The 23,064-nt window shown below is 37.9% G+C and overlaps 2 protein-coding genes across 3 annotated transcripts in view; one reads left to right on the forward strand and one right to left on the reverse strand.

Moving 5' to 3' along the window:
* Window positions 1-14,584, forward strand: part of LOC115454730 (phenoloxidase-activating factor 3) — a 34,186-nt gene extending 19,602 nt beyond the window's left edge. Inside the window, exons 1-11 of one of the 2 annotated variants that reach the window (XM_037437149.1) lie at window positions 6,841-7,273; window positions 7,559-7,684; window positions 8,177-8,285; window positions 8,454-8,617; window positions 8,904-8,981; window positions 9,278-9,360; window positions 10,893-11,018; window positions 11,341-11,521; window positions 12,331-12,449; window positions 12,558-12,721; window positions 13,228-14,584. In XM_037437149.1, the coding sequence (XP_037293046.1) occupies window positions 7,231-7,273; window positions 7,559-7,684; window positions 8,177-8,285; window positions 8,454-8,617; window positions 8,904-8,981; window positions 9,278-9,360; window positions 10,893-11,018; window positions 11,341-11,521; window positions 12,331-12,449; window positions 12,558-12,721; window positions 13,228-13,453 (1,419 nt within the window). In that variant the 5' untranslated portion in view covers window positions 6,841-7,230 and the 3' untranslated portion in view covers window positions 13,454-14,584. Of the gene's footprint in view, window positions 1-6,840; window positions 7,274-7,558; window positions 7,685-8,176; window positions 8,286-8,453; window positions 8,618-8,903; window positions 8,982-9,277; window positions 9,361-10,892; window positions 11,019-11,340; window positions 11,522-12,330; window positions 12,450-12,557; window positions 12,722-13,227 lie in introns of those variants that run through there. The other variant, XM_037437150.1, reaches the window with a different exon arrangement.
* Window positions 1-23,064, reverse strand: part of LOC115444191 (protein phosphatase 1 regulatory subunit 12B) — an 86,893-nt gene that overhangs the window by 37,100 nt on the left and 26,729 nt on the right. The window contains 1 exon segment of the mRNA XM_030169866.2: window positions 16,790-17,138. The gene's annotated coding sequence lies outside the window, so the exon portion shown is untranslated.

Raw genomic sequence — 23,064 nt, forward strand, 5'->3', positions numbered from 1 at the left:
GTAGTTTACGTCAGCATTACCATCGCAGAACACTACAAATAAGTTCATTCAAGCCGCTCACGTTAATGAAAGATGTGTAACGATAGATGTAAGTAATGCGACGCATGATCGACGATGTAAATGTACAGAATACTGATGTCATCCAGATGAAAAGTGCTGCTGATAGTAGGATATCTTTTATATCCGCCCGGATAGCGAACACGTACACAAGGTGTTAAAACCCGCCATAGTGGCACAAACGATGTCGCGTTCCGGGATCAGCCTGTGTATATACGGTTCCAACTGGTCGGCATAATTGTGTCTACTGTCGAGGGTAATCATCTCTCGTCAGTTGACATGCTATTGGACTCCACTCCACTTACCATCAGGTGTAATGGAGTCATCAGCAATGTTGCATTTTGTTTTAAAATGTTATAAAACATGTTGAGTGAGACATTGAGTCTAACAATTTAACAAATGGTTTACTTAAGTTATTTCTATATAAGATTTAGCACAAAAAATGAACAATCAGATAAATTTAGATTTAATAACGCGTTTCAAATATTTTTAATAAAAAAACTGGTACAATGTAAAATAAACCTTGCTATTCCGTGACAAGACATATTACGTCAGTATACTATTCAGTCAGTAATTCTCTACGACAAAAAATATGAATCTATACTATTATATACAGTTGAATCGTGTTTTTTTTCTTTTGAACGCGCTAACCTCTATAACTACTATGTCGTTTTTCAAAATTCTTTCAATAATACAAATCTAAATTATATTAACGTTATACGGTTTTCGAACCGAGAGAACGAATTTTGTTGCGACCGGAATCTCGAGCTGGGTAAATCTATAACACAGGAAGTCCTACTGGAATCTATATTAACATGATCACGTAGATTTATTAGTTAAGTTTTAAGGATATAATGTGATAATATTGCATGATATATGCATTACACAAATAACACCTAAATGCGATCAATGCAAAAATTAATAACTAAGAATGTAAACACTAATTTGTAACTATGACAACGCCCTGATTCCCCATGCCTCACATAATTTTGACTTAACAAACCCGTAACCCACCTCATCACGTTTATGACAACCGAATTGACATACAGAATTCCATTTCACGCTAATTTCACGAAGATTTCACGGCTGTATTACGAGTTCGCACAATCATAGACAATAAAACCTCTGATCTTAAATTCGTGCATTCCATTAACATATTCAAAAAGGATGTAACGTTTTTATCCAAACTGGACTGCAACCTGTTTAGTGACCTTACAATAAATAGACCACAAAAACACGCGCCGTAGACGATTCGTTAATGCTAATACAATTTCATGGCTATCTGTCTGTTTGTGGATTATAAGACACACCTAATATCCATAATAGGTTACGTTTAATAAAAAAACGATTGTAAGTGGCGGAACTGCGCAGTGGATGGATCTACATAGTACCAATGAACCAAAGAAAATCACTGTAATATAAAGCTTATTGTTGAGTTTAAGATGGGAATTGAAATTTTTGGACAATTGAGATTATTACTTTCTTTCAAAGTTGGTAATGCACCTAAGCTTCTTCAGATGTCTTGGTTATTTAGTATAGGCGGTGAAAAACACATAACAGATGACCAATTCACTTATTTGCCAGCATATTATTACAAAACATATCGGTATACCAAGACTAAGATGTTTGTCCAAGGAAGTCCTATTAACACATGGGCTTGTTGTGACCAAAAAATGCATTGTGAGATTATTATTTCAGTTTGCTATAATAATACGTTTATTTCTGAACAATCATTCGTAAAATTCCCGCCTTAACACATCATGGGAATACAAAAGTGAAAAGTAAGTGCACCAGATACGTCTCTGTCATTCGGTGATAACAGCGTAAGTTGCGCAATTTCTAAAACCATCTGAACTGTAACCTAGGCAGACTATATCCAAATCCAATTATGCACCATTCCCACTCCGTTCTCTAGGGGCCAGTTCAAAAGGGTCCGAGGTTAATTGCGCGCACTATCTCCCTCAGGATCATTGTGAAGTAAATTCTCGGTTATGGCTCGTAATATCAAATAATGCTGAGTTTTTAATTAACTGTGACAGTGATAAGATCATTAAAGTGTCGGGTTAAATGTAAACATAGTACTTTCGGAAAGTTGATTTCACTCTTGGTAAAGAAATATTAAGCCACGTAAATCCTCAAGGTGTAAGCAGATAAAAATAGTGCACTCATATTTACTTAGCGTTTATATACGTCCTATGGTGTGATAAGGGCCGAGCCTGGCAATATCGATAATAAGTTCAAATACCGGGTATCAAGGGACTGATTTTTCCAATCGAAAAATTATTTTGCCATCTTGAGAATCGAACCTCGAGCACTGTTTTCACAACTCTATCGCGCAGTCACTAGATCACTGATTGCTTATGACTTATGACGTACAATATTGTAGTATAACCTGTCTATTCGGCTTCATTAATTGGAAAATGTAAATACTGCCCATTCAACTTATCCACCCTTCAATATAAGTTTAATAAGCACTACCTCAGAACTAAATTAAGTAAGGTCTAATAAGCTTACTATTTAAAAACTGGTGCTCAATAATAAATGCATGAAACCTGAATTACTCACTCACGCATAAACGTTTTGTATCCCAACGCCATTAATGTGAACAGATCTCGGCCTTAGGGATTGTAAACGCATATATCTTGTATTTTATTGCGGCAAACTATTTTATTTAACATAGCACGCGTAACATATAACTTATATATGTGTTACTCATCGTAATAGCGATTCATAATTTTATTTTTATAAGGTTTGAAGGGATTTGACAACATTTTTAATAGTTACATCGTCATGATCTTAAATCAGTGTAGCTTATTAGTAAATGACGTTTTTTTATAAATTTAAAGATTATCCTTAAAACAAATTTACAAATATCTCTACATAATGTTATTTTTTTTGTAGTTTGTATAACGCTCCCGTCTTTAGTGGCTTATGTGCGGCTGACGATCAAGATGTTTTTATTCAAATATTCTCTCAAATTGATTGCCTCGGTTGTATAATTGTATGTACTGTGTGGTCCAACACTGCCTAAGGTCTTGGGTTCAAATCTTGGGTCGAGCCAAAGTGATAATGATTTTTCTGTTCAGTACTAGCCCGGAGTCTAGAATTTGTGCCCGTTATCGCGATAGGCTTGCACCCTATCACGTTATGGGATGAAAATTTGAACACATGGCGAAAAGTGCGCTGGTTGCAACTCTGCCTATCCCATCAGAGATAAAAGTATGATGTGTGATTTTTGTTTTTTATTCTCTCAAGTTACAGTGCATTACATATTTAACTTATTCCTCTGACCAAGGGACTGACGCTATTTTACCTTTTAAATTCCATTATTAATCTTCTTTATATACTGTATGTAGTCGATGAGAATAATCCTTTGCAACATAAATATTTGATTGTTATAGACTAGTTCTAACACTCAATCCAATTAAAACCCGACGTGTCGGGAGGCAGAGCCCAGAGGGCGAGGAGTGCGTTGCATTAATTAATCTAACAATGCATCGCTGCGGGCGGTCACACCGAGCTCCCACGCCGCAGGCTTGTGGTGATGCAGTTTACGTTATATTGTGGAAACTGTACTGCCCTTTGTTGCACCAAGCGTTGCTACCAACAAAGTGCGATACAATTATCAAACGTAATATAGCGGCGATAGCCTAGTTGGTTGTGGAATGGACTGCCGAGACGAATGTCCGCAGGTTCAAATCCCAACGGCACACACCTCTGACTTTTCTAAAAAAATATGTGTGTATTCTTTTTGAATTATCGCTTGCTTTAACGGTGAAGAAAAACATTGTGAGGAAACCTGCATACCTGAGAAATTCTCTATTAGGAATTTTCGAGGATGTGTGAAGTCTACCAACCCGCACTAGGCCAGCGTGGTGGACTAAGGCATATTCCCCCTCAGTAGTAGAGGAGGCCCGTACCCAACAGTGGGACAGTATATAATACAGGGCTGATATTATTATTATAATATACACTTTAACTTATAAATATCAGTTAGTTTTGTATAATATAGGCCCTAAATCAATCATACATTTTAGGGTGCAACGTCGTTTGATAGAAAAACCAAACCCGGTATGCAACATAATATAACTTAAAATTCCATGGCACACTATTTTTGCCATCTTGAGCCATATGTCTCATGAAGTTTACCGTACACAAGGAGACCAGGCAATCCGTCGCATACTAAATATGAATCCCTTCTAAACCGAATTTTGTGCACGGCGGCCAATCAAAGGAGATCAGGCAGGTACGCAGGAGGTATTATAGCACACAAGTGAGTGCACATATAGGTATGCTCTCCCTGTTCCTTCACTCTTATAGTCCGGTGAGACTTCAATCCGATATGACCGGAGAGATTAAGCACAGGACTAACAGCTTTACGTACTTTCCGAGGCAAGGAGGTATTACACGGAAAAGTTCCTGACTCCGAGTTGCGACTGAGTAATTTTTAAGATGGAAAAACCCGGTCACAATTATATTTGTGACCGGGATTCGTACTCGGGGCCTCAGTACGGTAGTCATATTCGAACCGCATACGCATTACAACTACACCACCGGCAATCAACTACTAAAACTAGATATAATGCACGTTTAGGTCCTAATCTATACTATTATATAAAGCTGAAGAGTTTGTTTGTTTGTTTGTTTGTTTGTTTGTTTGAACGCGCTAATCTCAGGAACTACCGGTCCAAACTGAAAAATTATTTTTGCGTTGGATAGCCCTTTGTTCGTGGAGTGCTATAGGCTATATATCATCACGCTATACCCAATAGGAGCGGGGCAGTAATGGCTAATCTCAGGAACTACCGGTCCAAACTGAAAAATTCTTTTTGCGTTGGATAGCCCTTTGTTCGTGGAGTGCTATAGGCTATATATCATCACGCTATACCCAATAGGAGCGGGGCAGTAATGGCTAATCTCAGGAACTACCGGTCCAAACTGAAAAATTCTTTTTACGTTGGATAGCCCTTTGTTCGTGGAGTGCTATAGGCTATATATCATCACGCTATACCCAATAGGAGCGGGGCAGTAATAGCTAATCTCAGGAACTACCGGTCCAAACTGAAAAATTCTTTTGCGTTGGATAGCCCTTTGTTCGTGGAGTGCTATAGGCTATATATCATCACGCTATACCCAATAGGAGCGGGGCAGTAATGGCTAATCTCAGGAACTACCGGTCCAAACTGAAAAATTCTTTTTGCGTTGGATAGCCCTTTGTTCGTGGAGTGCTATAGGCTATATATCATCACGCTATACCCAATAGGAGCGGGGCAGTAATGGCTAATCTCAGGAACTACCGGTCCAAACTGAAAAATTCTTTTTACGTTGGATAGCCCTTTGTTCGTGGAGTGCTATAGGCTATATATCATCACGCTATACCCAATAGGAGCGGGGCAGTAATGGCTAATCTCAGGAACTACTGGTCCAAACTGAAAAATTATTTTTACGTTGGATAGCCCTTTGTTCGTGGAGTGCTATAGGCTATATATCATCACGCTATATTCAATAGGAGCGGAGCAGTTATGTCTAATCTCAGGAACTACCGATTCAAACTGAAAAAATATTTTTGTGTTGAATAGTCCTTTGTTTGTGGAGTGCTCAAAGTTGTATATCATCACGCTATGACCAATAGGAACGGAGCAGTAATGAAACATGTTGCAAAAACGGGGAAAATTATGAGTTTTGAGAGCTTCCGTTGCCTGCGCTGCGTAAACGGTTAAAGTTATGCAACAATGATGTATGACGGGAATGTTTCACTTAAAAAGTTCTAAAAAATATATTATAAAACAAAAGTCCCCCGCTGCATCTGTCTGCCTGAACGTATTAAACTCAAAAACTACCCAACGTATTAAGATGAAATTTGGTATGGAGACAGTTTGAGACCCTGGGAAGAACATAGGCTCCCGGGAAAGTACTACTTTTATAACAGAAAACTTTAGCCTGAAAAACTTTAATAACGCGGGCGGAGCCGCGGGCAAAAGCTAGTATTCTTATATTTTTAAGACAAATTTGAGATTCCTTAAGCTATTATCTACAACAATTCTCACAATATTTCTAGACTTAGACTATTTCTGAACAAACCGACTTTCCAACTATGTAAATGCAGAACAGTGAATACCCGTGTTCCTCAGACAAATAGGCTTTCGCACAATAGATTTCTCTCATACTCAGAGCAAATATTCCTAGCCGTTCGAAATACAACTCAATGGTGTAAACAAACGGTTGTTAATTGTGTGCCGTGTAGTGAGGGTAGCTGTTTGCGTTGGAGAGAGCAGTAATGATTACATAGTTGGCGCCGGTCGTACAGGTTTTAGGGATTTGATGTTGACTTTAAAAGATTTTTGTTGTGGGATGTTTGGGATGTTACCTAACAACATATTATATTTATATAAACTATTGTATGCTTGATTTTGCTAAGACTGTGATGGCTTGTAAGCGCAGTGGAGTACATTACCTTGTAATTATTAAAATGCAATAAAAAATACGTGCGAATATTCTGCTGCGTTTCGTTCGATAAGTGAGATACTCGAAATCTCAAATAAATCTGGACCATTTTCTATTCTTTATTTCTTTTCACAATACTGGCAGCGCATCTAACAATGCATCGTTTGCAAATACTCTTTTGGAATTTTGAATTCAACAGGCTAGTATAATTGTTTCGACTGGTGCAATAACACCAGTCGAAACAATTATACTAGAGAGGAGAGTTTTGACTGACGAGAGAAGATAATAATCTTCTCTCGTCAGTCAAAACTCTCCCGACGCATCTCCAATTACTATCAGACGAGATAGAATCATGTTGCCATGCATTATAAACAATATATAGCTTCCCTTCAATCTTTTCTTTTATATATATCTAGCTAACCTGTTATTAAACTGCAAGTACATTGAGCCTTTTATTTGCTTATTCCTAGCTCCATAAATATATTATGATCTAGACTTCTTAGGAGCTATAATTGAAATAATGACTTCGCTATATTATCTTGCAGCAAAGTCAAGTGCGTTGACCCGCAAAAACTGTTTTGTCAATAATGTCTGCACGTAGTATTTATCGTGGGAAAGGTAGTTGTTATTAAACATTTGTGTAGGTTTCCGCATGGTTCTATGCAGGACGTTCATTGATTAGTTAGTACAGGTCTAGACGGGGTGATGGAAATACAGGTGTGAGGGAACATGAGTGTTATTAGACTGTGCCTCTCTTTACTATATTTAGCAGGTAAGTTTTTAATTTTATTTGCTTTGATAATGAATCTAGCCATGTAAAATGTATTTGTTTATTCTCGATAAGAGCAAGCAGCTCGCCTGGTGGAAAACGTCACGACTTACGACTGCCTTTAACAGCAAAAACACTCTTCGCCAAATATGTTCCGTCCCATGATGTGTTAGGAGGAAACTACAGTACCTTCAAACACACTAAAGATTTAATAATCTTCTTAAATCTTACGAAAGCAGATCCTCGTAATACTATCGTTCGTTGGCTAATCGTAGCTTACCTGAACAGGTCTGAGTGGTGGCATAGTATGGGACCGTATAAGATGCGCGCCCGACGCAGACCAAACAGTTCCCGAGGGAAAGGTGCCTGACATCGGACGGTTCCCTTGGATGGGGATACTGCAGCACAGTTTTTGTATGTTTTCAAGTTAATATACCCAACTACACATTATCTGGTTCATATACTGATGATAATTAAAGTCACATAATATGTATGTATGTACTTATTTGTCTGCTTTTTTTTTGTGCTTTGCTTGCTTTATCTACTAAGGCCAAATCCCTCTCAGTAGTAGAGGAGGCCCGCGCCCAGCATTTTATGATATATTTGTTGTTGTTTTGATCAACAACGTATTAAAGAAAGGTCCACTAATTAGTTCAGAGTGAATTTAAGTCGCTGAGGCCTTGCATAGAGATTATCAACTTTTTGGCGAGAATCACTCCATTATCATGAAACCAGTTGCATCTGGCCGAAGATGTCATACACCGCTTATCAGTGTCGAAGGCCGAAATTTTCCGAACATTCGAAAATTTTACATGACATACGAATAGGAAAGGCAGGACTCGGGTTATGACCCTTCACTACTGCTGCTTATTTAAGTGTCCAGTATTGATACATAGATTTACGTAGATATGGGTGAGAAGACCCGGTACGCAGTGACCGGCGCAGTGCTGATCCACCCGGGGTACGCCATCGCGGCTGCTGAAGACATAGCCAAAATTCATCCGGAGCAGTTAACGTAATAATATATTCTTTCGAACCTTTTTTGTCACATGACTTAGTCTTAATTAACCGTATAAAATTAAAAAAATCTATATTAGAAAACCATATAATATGTACCAAATATGATCACGAATTTCATATTTCACGAATTTTAATTTAACCAAAAGTCCTGTGAACTTTTCAGTAACAATACGCAGTTCATTTTATGGGAGAGCCAAGACAGGAAATACTCCATGGACGTGGTGGACTATATCCTCCACCCTGAGTACATGGAGAAGGTGACTATCGCCACGATAGCTCTACTCCAACTCTTCACCATGACTGACGACGGCTTCACGAACACTCCTGGTGAGTAAGGGGAATCCAGTGCTAACGTGATGATGTCTTTAATGGTATTACATATTTTAGCGAGTTCTGGGGCAAAATATACTTAAACCGTACTTGGTCCTATAGTCATTCTTATGAGAAAGAATATTGGGATCAAAGTGTTTGTGCTTTCCAATATTCTTTCTGAAGTTTAATTTGTTCGTAAATTTTTGAATTCAATAATAACTTCTTAAGAATATTTTCGGTAGCTACACCGGTGAAGATAACCTCTACTACCACATGTAAAATATCCGGCAATTTGTTACAGCGCCAGTGTTGCCCATATGTTTGCCGATCAGCGGTGCCGGAGTGTTTACAGATCTATATACAGTTAGAATGAATGACGGTATGTTGGTTTTTATTTCAAAACCTTTTAAATATGTCTATCTAGTTATCAGTACATTTGGCCTTAGCAGCCATTATTTCAAAGTTAAAGTTTCCTAATAATACCTATCTAGTAATTAGTATATTGTCTAGCATTCAGATTAGTTAGGAATTTATTTATGTTACTTCAGTATGTAGAAGGTTAATTATGTTTCTCCTATTCTTTCCGTCCACTGTGATATCAGTATAATACAGTATGTTTCCCTAAAGAGTTAAGGGGTTAAATAGATAGTAATCTTCGCATTTGTTTGTTCCCAGAGAATCAAGAATTGATAAAGGAAACCATGAAGATGAGCTTCGTCGACAATAAGGACTGTGAAGAGTTCTACTACAGAGCTAACGTAATGTTATAATTTATACTATAACTGTCGACCCTCTCACCTAACCACATCGGGGCAATCTTTGGGTACGAGTCGAAAAACCTTGCTTAGGAGTCGAGTGTGTTTGTTGCTGGTTCAAAAATTCAGCGAGAGTGTGAACAGAAACTCATGTCGCGCGAGATGCGATGAAGTTTACGAGGCGACGTACAAGTCGTTTTAACGAACCGTAACAATTTACTACGCAATTTAAAATATTTATTTATCAAAGTATTACATTGTTCAGATTTGTTAGTTTACGTTATTTCCCAGAAGATTATGGTACTAGTAACAGTAATATTTTAACCACAAACCTGGAGCATCAAGTAAAATATTTAAATAACGCATACAACTTTATTTCAACAAATTCACTAGGGACTAAGGGCTCTACTCCCAACTCAATTTAAAATATTAAATTTCTACCTCTTAATGTAACTTTAAAAAAAATCCAAACTGAAATTATTACAGATGGTTTTTGAACTGAAAAATGTTTAAACTCGACGCCGTGGCGTAGCAATTCTGCTAATAACTTTTAGGTATTAATTGTTTTATGTAAATTTTATATACGCATTAATTAATAAAAAAATAAAATAACCGTGCAAGGAATATCACACCCGGTTACGTATGTAAAAATTAACACTTAATATTTTAATAAGACAGTATAATATCAGCCCTGTATTATATACTTGCCCACTGCTGAGCACGGGTCTCCTGTACTACTGAGAGGGATTAGGTTCACAGGTCCACCACACTAGCTTAGTGCGGATTGGTAGACTTCACACGCCTTCGAAATTCCTATAGAGGACTTCTTAGATGTGCAGGTTTCCTCACAATGTTTTCCTTCACCGTTAAAGCGAACGATAAATCCACAAAGATTCATAATAAGACAGTGTATACTGAATACTTCTTTACTAAATTCGTTTGATAACTCGTACAAAATCACAATTACTTTTTAAAATGTATCTATAATGTGTACACATATAACCGTAGATAAATGTAGTGAACGACGCACTGCACAATTTCAAATAAGAGTATTGCACGCGAACAATAAGGCCCATAAACCGTACAGCCATTGTTTATGGAAAATCCATTGTTTATGCTTTACGACAGCCGAGGGTACGTTAACGATTTTCCTGGCGGGTAGACAATGCCGCGATTTGCTGACTTAAGACTGTCATTTAGTCCGACTGGAAGCTAATTTACGAGAAACTACTTTTATAGAATCGACTATTGAATAGATATTTCTTTTCATAGACCTAAATGGGCAAAGGAAAAGATATTGTGATAATAATTCCTATTCCTTTACCAATGTTATATTATAAATAGCAATTTGAAAACATTGCGGTACCTTTAATAGTATGCATTAGTTTATGTTTATATTCAGACAGATGAAAGCATAAAATGACCTATTCGTAAATAATGCCTTTAACTAGCTACTGCTAGACTCGAGTTAAGCTCTATATAATTAAGGTCTATAATTATTCTCGATCGGAATACCAACTTGTTTATGTTTACAGTTAAATTATAAGAAAATGGCGCCTCAGTCATCCGTCTGCGTCACTTCCGAACAAGTAATGGACCCTTGTGTGTGGGACGGTGGTATAGCGCTAGTTACCAGACAGTCGTGGGGTTTTTGGAAATTGGTATGTCATTTTTACTTGAATACATCCTGAAGAAGTACCTTTTGTTTGAGAAACTGATGTTGCTGGGGCTCTATAATTATATACCAATGAAGTAGAATAGTTTATTATGTGTAAATTTAATTAGTGTCGTGCTGTTATTTTGCTATTTCGTAATTACTTCTTATCCCCGGTATGTAGCGCTAGTGACGTCACAGGTCGGATATTGACCTTACATTTGCACCTCCCGTCAGATTTTAGAAGTTAATGATTTATTTGTTTTTGCGCAGATACCTTCTTGATACTTTAGATGAATTTAGCCTATTATTTTCTTATATGATTGTAGCTAGGTTTCGGAGTACGAGGACCAGGCTGTGGCGCACCAGCTCGCTTTGTGAACATGCATGACTATATCCCCTGGATTGACGAGATCGTCTCCCGGAGGCCTTCAGAGGACGAGCTCGAGGACGGCACCTCCAAGTGGCTTCTACGTCAACTATCCCCCGTCAAACTGGTCATGGTGGAGAGTGAGTTAATCATCCTATTTTTATAGTGAAAGTGATAAGTTGCCTCCATCGTTGATAATCACATCATTATCATATGAAGTCCACGATGAAATTAGGCCTCCCCTAAATATTTCCAAAACACGCACCATAAATGAATCATGGATGGACTATCGGTCTTAAAAAAATCATCAGTATAATTTAATATATTATGATAAATGAAATAAGAATAATAAGCGGAAAACAAATGTACGTATAAAATTCCACGGTAGGTATGTTGCTATCTCCCCCGGGATGGACGGCAGTGTGTTGTTGGCCTCATACTGCCGTAGACGCCGAGGGCGTCCTTTGGTGCGCGGGGGCTTCTGAGCCCCCCCCATAGGAGACGGGCCGCAAGGCGGTACCGCGCAGGGACGGCTGCGGTCGTAGACTTAGACACTACAACGTCAGAGGAAGCCCGCAGCCGTCCCACATGCGCCGAAGAGGGCCACCGCGGAGTTTTAGCTGGTAGGCCGTGCGTAGGTTAAGTTGTACATATGGTTAGGGACTCGGCCCGGCGGTCGCTCGAAGGTCACCATCAAATCCGGGCGGCTCAACGTCGGGCCGTAAGGCACGGTTACCCCAGCATAACCGCTCAGTCGCCCCCCGCGAAGGCTGGGCGGTAGTAATAACGTACTTTCTCCGCGAAACCAAAAAAAAAAGGTATGTTGCTATCTATAATTTTGACTCTAGTGGATTAAGAAGTTTGTGTTCAACAGACTCAGCCAGTTCAGATTATGGTCAGCGTAGGTGGTGCGTCAAAAGTAGCGTTAATTTTAAATATTGTTATACAGCATCCAAGATTAGGAGCAAGGAGACGGGCCAATGTGATAAACACGACCGTGGTGACGTTATCTACAAAGATAATACCGAGATTGTGCTGAACAAGAACTTCGCGCAGGGATTTTTTTTCGTAAGTAGTGTGACGCCAATGTTTTAATAATTAAAGCAGAATCAATACAACAAAACAATAATCAGTTCAATAGAACTACCATCTGAATTCAGGACGGTGTTATTCCAGTTGGTGATAAACCAAATTGGGCAGTTTACGTGCTTGATAGTGAACATGGAGACAAGCTCGAGGACCAACGCTGCGATGTGGGTGGAGCACTATTGCCACAGAGACTTGACAGGGCTCGCTCATGGAGTCAACGAGCCTCTGCATCGCGGAGATGGTTACAAAAAGTCAGTTTTATAATTCTCTTTTTTTATGTGGGCAACGTGATTCTAGTGCACTTGAGGAGTAAATGGATTAAAGTCCAGATAAGAGAGTCAACTGATGAGAGATGATTCCTCGCTAGTCGACAAAATTATGCCGGGTCGTTTGAGTGGGCTATACACAGGCTGATTCCGGAACGCGCCACACTCACGAGGTCCACAATGGCGAATTTACACCATGTATACGGTTGTCGATATCCGGGCGGATATAAATACCCTAACAATTTTAAAGTCATCAGTCGATTACCACATTTAAAATGTTAGCTCTACAGTTTCTAGCGAGCTTGGTAGAGTCAATAGACATATATTATATAAAGACATGATGTCTATTGGTAGGTTATGTTCTAGATATCCAAAGTACAAGATTTTAACTTGAAGTAGAGCAAATATTATCTAACATGACACTATTGGTCATGGCGGCAAGGCTTTCTGTATAAAAGAAGGTACTAGATAAAATAGTTAATTATTTCCAGGATTGAGTGCTTCATGTACTTCAAGAGCGCTGCATTTATCGAGTTCCGGTTCCTGTTCTCTTTCAAAGCGATATTGGAAGTGACGCTTTACGGCAGGGAGGAGATTCCTCGAGAGATCCCCAACCCGTGGGTGACGGACATCACCACGCTCCCTTGGTGGCCCACGGCGCGCATCATTCGCTGGGGCTCCTTCGTGCCCTTCTACCATTGGTGGTATTCGCTTTAAATTTGGCTATTTTATACATTAAAGCGTTTGACAGGGTACACAAATTGATATTTTATTATTTTTCTAAACATGTTCCGCTAAATGCTAAATAGAAATATTAAAGAAATCAGTAACTCCCTTCTTAAATCTGGTGGAAAAGGTAAATATCAAATTACATAAGTATGCGCGAATAATCGAGTTCTTTTCGAAAAACTATGGTTTTTTTTTTGTTACCACTCAAAAATATTCAGTTATAAAACCAGAATTCTTTTCGTTTAAGTTTAACTATTTTAAGAGGACCTGAAATAGTAAGTAAGAAGCGGAAAGACAGATGGTCCATAACCTCCCATTTCTCAGTACGAACGCTAAAAATGAACATGTGAAACATATGCAAATTTTGGAAATGTTAACGACGGACATCGCACCGAGTCACGACCGCCGCGCACGAACCGACAGATATTTACTGCAAAATTGTTATAGTTGCAATTTAAGTCATACAGATTATTTTCTTGTACAGAGACTGTAAATGTAACAACTTTGACTCTATTGTAACAGGTGATTTTTTATCAGCAAATGGGAATCAATTAACCGACTTCAAAAAAAGGAGGAGGTTATCAATTCGGCGTGATTTTTAATGTTTGTTACCTCAAAACACAGGAAAATTCTTTTTTTATTCGAACGAATATACATCTATGTATTTATGTAGCTTAACTAGCAATTTTTATTAGTCACCGACTCCAAAATTGATATCCAGTGTATAATGTTGAAGGTGGTTTATTTTTTGTTAATTTATTTTATTGTTGCTTGAAATCAAGGAGACGAATGTCTGTCAAATTAAAATCAGTCCTTGTCTACCATACGTTATATTAATCTTAGAAATAGGTAGCTTTGTGTCTACTTCGGTATACAATGTTGCCAAACGTGTAGCGCCCTGTTGCGCATCAAATCCGTTAACCCACATACAATAACTTACACAACTCTTGGAACAATGGAATATAAAATCATTGCGACGCCTACGAAAGCGCCATTTCTGAGAATTTATGTCACGCAAAACCATGACTGTCGAGGTAAATCAAGATTAAACTATAGAGTTGTTTAAGAACTGTCAATATATGGTGGTGAGGATTATTATATTTAAGAATATTCTTAGCCTGCAGATTTGAAAGATATATTTAATTTGTCTTGAAATAATGTCTGTTAACCTATGGAATATTCAGGACCTAATGAAAACTACAACAAGAAACCAGAAAGAAACGAGAAGTATATGTTTTCATTCACTGTTAAAGCAAGCAACAATTCACAAAGAATTCACAGATATAATTTTAGAGAAGTCAGAGTTATATGTCCATAGGTTTTGAACCTACGGACGTTCGTCTCGGCAGTCCGTTCCACACCCAACTAGGCTATCGCCGCTGAGTTATAAATATGAGAGTTTATTGCATTTGCGAATTGTGTTGCTTAATATACTTGTGAAACAAGTCGAAATTGCTGCAACTTTTGCAAGTTTATTTGATAATAAATATTCCATACTCAATTATAACGTTTACCATTTATAGGAATAAGATTTCCATACTAAATTATCTTATACATATGTGGATATTACCCCTTCAGGGATAAATGCGTGATGTTACGTATACATAAGGTAACATGATGAAGTTATTCACCTGAAAGGTTAAATAGCTATATTGCTATAAGATTGGATATTACAGCAATAGTTCAAAACTCCACAGAAAAACTGACAAAATAAACACCTAGAACAAAACGGAATATTCTTACTTTAGATATTTTTAATAGCATGGAACTACCATTAAGATTGTATTTATAAGTGCTTATAAAGTGAATACAGACATAAAATCCTTACTAATTAAAACAACTCGTTTCGCAAACACGAATGTGATAAAATCAAAACGAAATTATGCAAAACACAGCGATTGCGTTGATGTCTTTTGTACCGATAAGATCTCGGCTTGCGCAGTTACAAAGCTACGGTACGTATGTAGGCTCTGTTAACGACGCATTGTCATTAACGATCTGTATCGATGATTAATGACCTGGCGGAATGATTCGATAAATTTCGGTTCATTTTTTAACATAGATATTTAATTTCCTATCTGGAAATTAAATGTTTGTATGGGAATTGCGTCATTCATTTCGGACTTAAAAATATTTTTAAAATAATCTTAAAATATTTTTTATTTAAGCTAACACAGCATCTCTTATTAGTTAATGCGCTAATCTCGCGGTTTCATTGGTGTGAAGTCAAAAGATATTTGGTATAAGACCACAGGGTTTGGGCTAACACGACCAAAAACGTACACGATTTTTTTGGCTTGTTTCAAGATCAGACTACGTTCCTAGCAACCAAGCAGGGATGCAACGTCTTTCATTTGACATATTTAACACTGTACATAATTGAACTTGTTTCATCAAAGGACCAGTAGCGAAGAGTGGAGATTTCCGCAAGGTAACCCAATACAATACATACATACTTATATGCAAAATAAGTAGTCGTAGTCGTAGTCGTAGTCGTAGTCTGCGAATCGTATTAATAAATAGCTTTTAAGAATTACGAAAGGGAAGCCGACAAGGTTCGTGTTATATGACCCCATCGCCATTGCAAAGTACCACTAAAAAGTGTGACGCAGTATAAAGCCCTCTATTACTCTGAAGCGTGACAACAGGCTCTTACGAACGTGTAATATGCGCTACCGGTCATCAGAGGCTGTATGAAAGTTGGCTAACCGCACCGAGTAACGCAAGGTTGCTATTACGATGGCCTCATCATATTGTAAAATCATTTTTTGTCTCTATTGTTTGTTTCTTTAAGTTTTTATGTAGGCTTTGGATGTGTTAAGGGACTTAGTACCTGTACAAATGATACAATAATTATTAATAGAATCGATTTGGGATTATTTGGTACATAATATAATGTTTTCAAAATTTCATTATAGTAACGTTATGCCTTTTTACATCTTACAAAAGTAAAGTAAACAAGACATTAAACATGATAATTACGATATTCTGAATCTGACGTTTACGAATTACTTAGACTTATATAACTGTTATGTAGCAATATTATCTGAAACATTTGCATTTGTTATCCAGAATTTGCGTAATATTTTACAGGATTATACATAGTTAAGTATTTTTGTGCTGTGTAATATAATTTACTGTTTCAACAAGAGGAAAACATATCTATACTAAATAAATACTATAAAAAAGATTTCCTTATATTTAGTCATTTTGAGAAATTAGCCAAAAGATATAGGTACTTTACGGCTTAAAATAGAAAAATCGCTCATCAACCAACGCATTTCTAATAAAATTAACGTGAAAGAAAATAAAAAGGCGACTTACAATTCTGAGTTGTTCAGTACAACATATCCAGTCGCGTACAATACCAAACACAATCACCTCGACACATACAATGCAATCAACAATGTTTGAACTGCGCATGCGCATCACACACCTCACCAAACCCACCAACACCCATCAGTCACCCAACACTAAACACTACACATCACAAACACTAAATCCACTTTATGTTTCGAATATAAAATTTCAAAAACACACTAAAAACACGTCCGCTACGTCAAAATATTTGCCGGGAACTGACGCGCGGCGGCGCCACCGGAGAAGTGCGCGCGCGCAGCTTTCCGAACGCATATGCCGTCTCGCTCGTTCTTGGAGAATGTCCCGTTATCACCTGAAACATAAAATATGATAAATGTACGGACAACGAAAGCCTTTTGATGTGTTACAACTTACAATGAAAAAAGTTGATTTGATATTTCGTAAACTAGTGTTGTAACCTGGCTTTGTTCTTTGTACAAATATTTTTCTTAAAATATTTTCAAAAATCTCATTACTACTGTTAAATTATACGTAAAATAAACAAACAGTATTTTATAAGACTTCAGACGTAGCTGAACGAAAATCAGCATAATTGACAGTTTAATACGTTTCTGACACATTAAGAACGTGGGACGAGGTTCAGTTTCCCGGCTCGTGACACCTACGAGTCGACAAATTGACGCAGATATAGCCCAGCTGAGGTCACGTTTCGCCAGATATATAGTCTTTCCTATTTATTTTCGCTAATAGGGCTTATTTTAAAGAATACAATATTAATGTATATACATACATTGTATATGTATGTATACATTTTATCCTGTACATTTAATATTAGACTTTCTGATTGTGTTTATGTAGAGTTTCCAAGTATTAAATATAGAGAGACATGGTTTTAAACTATTTTATACCACTTTTTGGAAGTAATAAGTATAGTATAATACATTATGTTAATATTGTATTTTTATGTATATTGTAATTACCAACAGTTTTTTTGGCAATTAATGCCATACTCTACAGTAGGGTTGACCTAACACATATTACAGAATCGTTTTAGTTTAGTTTTTACTACCAATCATGATATAATAAAAAAGTCCGTCAAATCCGTTATCGTCAAAATCCTGTACTGATAAAAAAATCACAGGAACACCTCAAAATACTAAAGTAAAGCCATAAATGTGCCACAAAAACGGTAATGCTGCATGGTAACAAAAAGTGGTGACCACAAGATCGTTCAGTCACCGCAACGGTTGTGGGGCTTCGCGAACAATGCTCGGGATTAGCGGTCAGTGACTAGGTTCGATTCTCGCGTAATAACTTTATATCCAGCCGTTTATGTAATGTAGAATATGCATGTCTAAATTGTTTACTAAAGCTCGGTTATTTCGAACCTTTTATATACGTTGAAATGTTTGTTTGATAAGCTCCATTATATCAAGGAAAATACACATGGTGTAAAGTGAGTGTCCTAGTTGTACCACTGCTTACCCTCTCGGTTATAAAAGCGTGAGCGTGGGTAAAATATTTTTAATGGTTATTGAAATCTAAAAACTTATTTGTAATAAAATAAATATATGAATCACAATATCGTACACAATTCATAAAATCAGATAAAAATCATTATACAATAACCTTTGATAGCGCTAACGGCGTGTAATTCCCTTTATACGACTGTGAAATGCCGCCGCGCGTGCTCTCGCATACATATTGTGTTAACTACAACGCCGTATGATGAAGCGTTTGTTTAAAGTATTTTTATGCAACCAAATGTTGAGACGAGCACGATCGCATGTAAAAACATACACAGTAGCAATACTGTGCAGAACTTTTGAAATACTGCGTAATACACTGCGCACGAGTCATCAGTATATGCTCCTGCTATGCCCTATTGTACAGGGTTGTTGAAATTGGACACAACAGCTCGACTTGCGGCATATGGTAAAACCCTGGTACCCACCTTAACTCACATAATAGAGATCTATCTTAATGTTTTATTTACTTAATAAGTTTTCCGCCACACTACAATATTACCTCATTTCACAATAATATAATCTTTACGATATATTGGAAACTCATTTAATAATAATCTCAATAATAATATGATTGTTCAAATATTAAACAAGCAGCATATAACATGGATACTGACTATTTTTTAGGTACACGACATTCTGTAACAAGAAAGAGAGGGAAGAAAGGTATACATAATTTTTAGTAAACTCAGGGCATTTTAATATCCAAGTAAGAACAAAAAGCCACTTCACAACTTCCGTGGCTGATATATGGGGTGTCGAAACGTGACCGAGTGCCGTGACGCGACGTGACACAAAAAATGCGGCGCGTGTACACACACAATACCTTAGAATATTGATATAATGATAGGGAAAGTGAGTTTTTAGTGGCTCGACTAAATTACCTACTATTTTTGAGTAGATATCGCTTTGTCTATTTCTGTACGTAAGGATGTGTGAGTAATTCTATAAAGTACTACCTTATAAACATGGTTAGGTAATATCTTTTTGATAAGGCTATACTTATATAAGAGCTGCATTTTTTTTATATTTACACATAAAAATTAGTTTTAAACTGACTGCCCCTATTTATACTTTCACATCCCTCAAGAGGTCTCAGCCTCAATGAATAAGCTCTGTCGCGTATTGCACTATTAGGTGCCTAATTAATTTCAACAAGCCGCGCAGGACCGCCCGCGGGCCTGCCTGCGCCCTGCGGGAGAAACAACACTGAAATATTATTGCATTTATTCATTTATTAATACAAATCGTTATATCTTTACAATTATGGTAAAAAGACAAGCGATATATTCAAATATTAATTTATGCTCAAAAACTGGAAGCAAAACTGCGTGTCACAACTAGTCTGTTATTAATGACCATTACTTTCCACCGCAGTGTGAAAAAAAATGAAGAACTAGATCCTGCAGATCTGCATCCGAAGCGCGGATGAGTTGCAAGTAAGTTATTTAGCTCATTATATATAATCGTCATCATTTAGTTAAAGAGGGTGTTCTGATAGCATCGTGACGAATATAGCATGAAGACTAGTTGAGAGGTAAATTAAAATGTTCAGAAAAATTAAAATACGTAAGAGCGTCGTGGTTTTTTTTCGTCACTCACAACTTATAAGTTGTTACTAGAGATGTCTAAATTTCTTATTATTTTTAGTTCGATTATGTGTGAATACTCAAATCATAGATATCGTACCCACCAATCGAGCCTAGAAAATGTTTATGAACAACCCAAGTAATAGGGACTTGCATCGAATATGGATTTAGTCGCCGAAAATTTTCTTGCGGTTTTCAACAATATCCAGAGATTTTCCGGAGAATTTCCAGGAAAGATATAAGGTAGTAAAATCAACATTATTGCAACTAAAAAAAGATGATGGAGACATTTTGGCCCGAGCGTCTGGCGAACTATATCCGTCCCTAGACGGAAAGTAGTATCTGTATATAAGAAAAGAAGAGTTTCCTGCAAAACCTATGGTCTCCAGAGCAAAGCCCTACCAAGTATCGAGCTAGCAAGTTTTAGAACTGTACCAAACAAACCTGAGTGCTTCGTTGTAGCAAAATATTTATTGACTACGTTTTATCGTAAAAATAGTACATTCACATGTGTTTTATTTAACGTCTAAAAATCATACATATTTTTTACTTTTCAATAGAAACAGTCAGACATGCAACATATAGATTTCACATAACACAAAAACTTACCTCTAATCAATAATAAATAAATATTGACAAATATTTTCACATAAGTAAGCTACCACTGACCAAAGAGACGGTGAGTCTCCTAAACAGAGGCGTCAAAAGCAATGAAGAATTCCATATTGCTCACAGCTTCCCCGGTGGCCCGAGCATCATAGATTAGCATCAAGTTACACTTGTCCAAACTCACGTCACGCCACTGTGCCCCACTGTGGACGTGCGCTTTTAAATTATGGCAGTAAAATGTATCACGTCCTTATTTTGTTCACTTAGGTGTTTTTGTGTACGGGACCCCGCAATCAACACTGGGAGAAAACTGCGATTGGCTTATAAGAATTCGCCGGTCTAGCGAATGCAGGGGCCTGGAAGAAAGTCGGGCATATCTGGGGAAGGAAACTGTGGGGGAAGGAAAAGGGACTCTCTTAGGGCGGAGGGGAGAAGACCAGGACATGTTCGTAAGTCCTTATAGGCTTTTATGTTTATTGTGTAGTTACAACCATGAGGTATATACACTGGACTGTGTGCCTAGGGCCGTAGCAAATGTCCCCACGTGTATGGGTGTGCATTCGTGGTTAAGACCAATCGCATAATAATTGCGTTACACCTCCTAGATTTAATGGTATGTCGGTTGTAGACCGTCGAGTCATGGATTCGATATCCATGACTCGACTATCGGTACTGCCTCATAGTCTATCTTTTATCTGTAATAAAGATGCTACACGCTGGTCTGGTCACGTCACGTCTGGTCATTGCAAACTCATCAGTGTTTGAGACTGCGAACACCTGGGAAGTATAATCACTGCCAACAATGAATTAACAAACCCAACAATAGCGTAATGTGACAGGTCGGGTGCGCTTGCGCCGACCGCACTGCACACAGCCACTGATACGCGACGGGACAAAAACTGTAATCTGACACGACAAAGTTTGACGCGCAGCCCACCGACGTCGCACGCATCGTTTCATCAAGAATTTCATATGATTCACACGCTTAATTTTTATTAATCTGGTTTTTATTTTGTTGTCCTTGTCTTTAAAAACTGAGTGGTAGAGACAAAATATTGGTGAGTTTAATCATACAATTTGTAGTGTACTGGCTGGTACGTTTTTCTTAATATAATGTTTTGTTTCAAAGAAATGTCAGTTTGTAAATAAATGGATTCCGAAGTACAAACTCAGAATATTATTTCCATGTTTCTGGAATTCTACAGTGGCGACGAGGAAAATTGAGAACATATTGTATGTAAGTTATCTCGGAGGAAGGGTATAGCGTGTTAAAATGTCGATTGGAAAGGTATCAAAATTCGACGTACAAAATGGTACGTGGTCAACATATATAGACCGACTGGAAATGTATTTCAAAGTAAATAATGTGAAAGAAGACATGAGGTTACCAACTTTAATTGCTGTAATGGGCGAAGAGGCCTATGAACTATTAGTCAATTTATCCAGTCCGAAAAACCCTCAGAATCCGAGTACGAAAAGTGGTGGAGCAGATGCGGAATCATCTGCAACCACACCATCGCCTCTAGCGGAGCGCTATAAATTTAGGCAGAGGAGACAAAGAAAGCCAAGAAACTGTTGCCGTTTACGTGGCGGAATTAAAAAATGTCACGTTATTGTGAATTTCGAGCAAATTTGAACGAAATTTAAGAGATCAATTTGTCTGTGGGATTAAAAGCGAGGTGATTCGGCAGCGTCTATTTGCCGAAAACGGTATTCTGTCTTTTCCGGAAGCTGTGATGTTGGCGAGCTCATTAGAAGCGGCGGAGAGAGATGCGGCGGCTGTGATGGTTCTGAGTGCGGAAGTGACGGAATCACCGACGACTGCAGAGGAAAAGTGCACTTACTCGCGTCGCATGAGCGTGCAAAGAAGGCTCGTGGCGGTCTTTGTTCACGGAAATAGCGGATCGCGGACAGGGCACAGAGTCCGCAGCACAGGTTGTGGCCGATGCGGTTCTATAGATCATGGTAATGTAGACTGTAGGTACCGCGACTTCGTATGCGGAAGATGCGGAATTGTTGGTCACTTACGGCGAATGTGCCGATTTGTCGCAGCATCGAAGACTCGAGCAAGTGTAATACCAGCGGTGGCAAGATCTCAGGGTCGCACAGGAATACACCACGGCCAAGCCAATCAACGGGAAAATGCCGAAGAGCAGTCGGATGTAGAAGAGAACCTTCACCAGTTATGTTTTAAATAATTATAAGGCGGTGAGTTTGCCCATATCCATTGATGGTTGTACTATACAAATGGAAGTAGACACGGGTTCAGCTGTGTCATGCATTAGTAAGAGCACATATGATGCGTATTTTAATCATCTAAAACTGAAGCCGCACAAGATAGTTTTAATTTTTTATAATGGTGTAAGTATAAAACCCATAGGGGTTGAAGTAATCCGCTAGTACGTTACAGGGAACAAAGAAACTAAAGCGATTAGAGTTGTTTGTAGTAAAAGGAGGTACTACCTCTTAGGAAGGCGGTTAACTGGCTTCACATATCAAAAATACACTATTTACCAATACGAATGTAAAACCATTGTAATGTTGATCGGACTCA

This window comes from Manduca sexta, chromosome 10, assembly GCF_014839805.1.
Source record: "Manduca sexta isolate Smith_Timp_Sample1 chromosome 10, JHU_Msex_v1.0, whole genome shotgun sequence".
Classification (NCBI taxonomy): Eukaryota; Metazoa; Arthropoda; class Insecta; order Lepidoptera; family Sphingidae; genus Manduca; species Manduca sexta.